The 2,234-nt window shown below is 44.8% G+C and overlaps 1 protein-coding gene across 3 annotated transcripts in view; it reads left to right on the top strand.

Moving 5' to 3' along the window:
- The window catches only part of znf423 (zinc finger protein 423), a 130,482-nt gene extending 129,223 nt beyond the window's left edge, over nt 1-1,259 (top strand). For all 3 annotated transcript variants that reach the window (XM_085281412.1, XM_085281410.1, XM_085281411.1), the window contains one exon: nt 491-1,259. In XM_085281412.1, coding sequence (XP_085137538.1) covers nt 491-520 — 30 coding nt within the window. In that variant the 3' untranslated portion in view covers nt 521-1,259. The remainder of the gene's footprint in view (nt 1-490) is intronic.
- The last annotated feature ends 975 nt before the right edge of the window (nt 1,260-2,234 follow it).

Raw genomic sequence — 2,234 nt, 5'->3', positions numbered from 1 at the left:
ACACTTTCTGTAAAATATGAATCACAATATGAAAAGCTACGAGGGTTTCAAGGCCCTGACAAACAAACCGGGGCGCTCCAAACACTACACGGTCTTGAGTTGGTCCTACGGACTTCCTATTCCATCTGCAAAAATGGCGGATCTGTTGTTGCTCTATTGTTGGCCGCGTGTTGAGCTTGGTGTTTAAATTGCTTTCAAACTGCCATTTTTCTTTTCCCTCGGTTGTTTTCCCGTTAGCACACGTGAGGCTCTGTGCTGCACCGACCGGTACGTCGCAGAGTCGTTTCTCTCCCGTTCTCTTCTTTCGTCAGCCGGCGTATGGAGGAGCGAGGAGGCCTCGCTGTCTGTGCTGTGGGAGGCGGCTGTGTTTCTGCTCTATTATTGGGTGGGGGGGCAAGTGGAAAGCACTCCGCTCATGTAGCCCATTATTTCTCTCATCATGTGTTCTCACTTTTTCTCCCTATCTCTCCCTCTCGCCCTCTCCCTGCAGAACCACACACTGAGTCAGCACGCGCAGTGAGACCGAGGCTCGGCAGGATCTCGCAGCTCAGCCGGGGCCCCCGACCCAGAGCCGGCGGGGGACCCCCATCTCCACATCACAGCCAATCAAAGTGTCATTTGCTACTCACATGTAAAACTCTAACGATCGCGCCACTGGGCGCGGCTATTAGGAGCAGCGGGGGAAAGGAATATTAATGGGATATGCTATTAAATAAAGAAAGGAAAAAGTGGGTGAGGAAAGCAGTGAGCGCTAGCTGGAGGAAAGAGAACCAAGGTATTGTACGTGCAGTATTTTTTATTGTCCCGCCAAAACCCCCACCAGCTTCTTCGTCCGCCCCGTCTCCCCCCTCCCACCAATCACTCCCCAGGTCATGCAATTTATTTTATTTTTTAATGAATAGAAAAGGAAAAAAGCAAGAAAACAGCCTTTGTTTTGGGATTTTTTTGTTTTGCTTTTTCATAGACTGTACTTTCTCGTCCCCTCGGTCGCTTATTGTATTCGACTTCATAGGTGCCGTTTTCTTTGATTTTTCCTTTTCCATGTGCGCTTCTTTGCTTTTGTTTTCATTTTTGTACCTTTCATTTCTTGCAGTAAGTAGGTACTTGTGCTGTGTTGTGATTGTTTGCCAGTCGTAATATTCCTAAACCGCTACCTAAAACGATCCTTTTTATGATTATTGTTATATATATTTTTCCTTTTTGTAATTACTATGAAAACAAAAAGACATGAAAACAAAAATAAAGTGCAGAAAACCATACAGATGTTTCTTTTTTTGGATTGGGTTTTCCAGTCTCTATGGGGCCTATAATGGTTATTGTAAAAAAATAAATATCATCGATTTCAATGCGTCTGGTCAACGACTGCTTTTTGAATGTGAATTAACCAGATTGCAATAATCTAGTACAGAAAAAAGATGAAAGGAATAAATAAATGACAAATAAAGAATTGCTGTGTGATGTGATTTATGAGTTTGCTTGGGTGCTGTGTTTGCTGATATTGCGACACAGAGAGTGACCAAGAACTGCGCTGGAAACGATGCAGCCATTCGGCTCGGCGCACAAAGACAAGCGACTACGGCATAATCTGGCCTTTATCGTTATGCTCAGGCACAAGGTGATAGCTGGACTGATCACACCTGGCAACAATCCTCTGTGAATAGATCTGTTTGAAAAAAGGCACAGTGGACCATCTGTGTCGAGTTTCATCTAAGGTCACGCACACAAGAACGAGGTTTATGATGACCACACTTATCAACAGCAGCAGTGCGCATTGTAAGATAATTAGCCTGACACGGCTGAGAATCATACACGTCTCACTGGTGATGACCACGTACAGATATTGTGGTTTGGTGTGCGTGTCTCGAGCATGCAGTGCGTGTGGGCTGAAAGAATGGGACAACGAGGCCGAAGGCTCCGTTCAAAAAGGGCCGTGGAGCCGTTCGCTCTGCACCTCGTACCGGCTGCACTGACAGTTTAACACAGCTGCTTTCATCAAGCTTTTCCTCTGCTGACCCACAGTGACTTTTTACAATGGAATTGATGTGTGTTGAAATCATGTAGCACTGTGCAAAAGTCTTGAGTTGCCCCTCATTTCTTTATATTTGTACTGAAACATGGGGAAGCACACATGTAAATATACTCTATGTTTGGGATCATTGTTGTGCTAAAATATTTAGATTCTTTCCACATGGTGTTGCATGATGGATCAAAATCTGGCTGCACTTTTCTGCATT

Source organism: Mchenga conophoros, linkage group LG7 (genome assembly GCF_057382185.1).
Source record: "Mchenga conophoros isolate Kocher_MC1m ecotype Shallow Benthic linkage group LG7, M_conophoros_male_GT1.1, whole genome shotgun sequence".
Taxonomy (NCBI): Eukaryota; Metazoa; Chordata; class Actinopteri; order Cichliformes; family Cichlidae; genus Mchenga; species Mchenga conophoros.
Note: the sequence above shows the minus strand (reverse complement) of the source record. Positions and strands in the feature narration are given on the sequence as shown.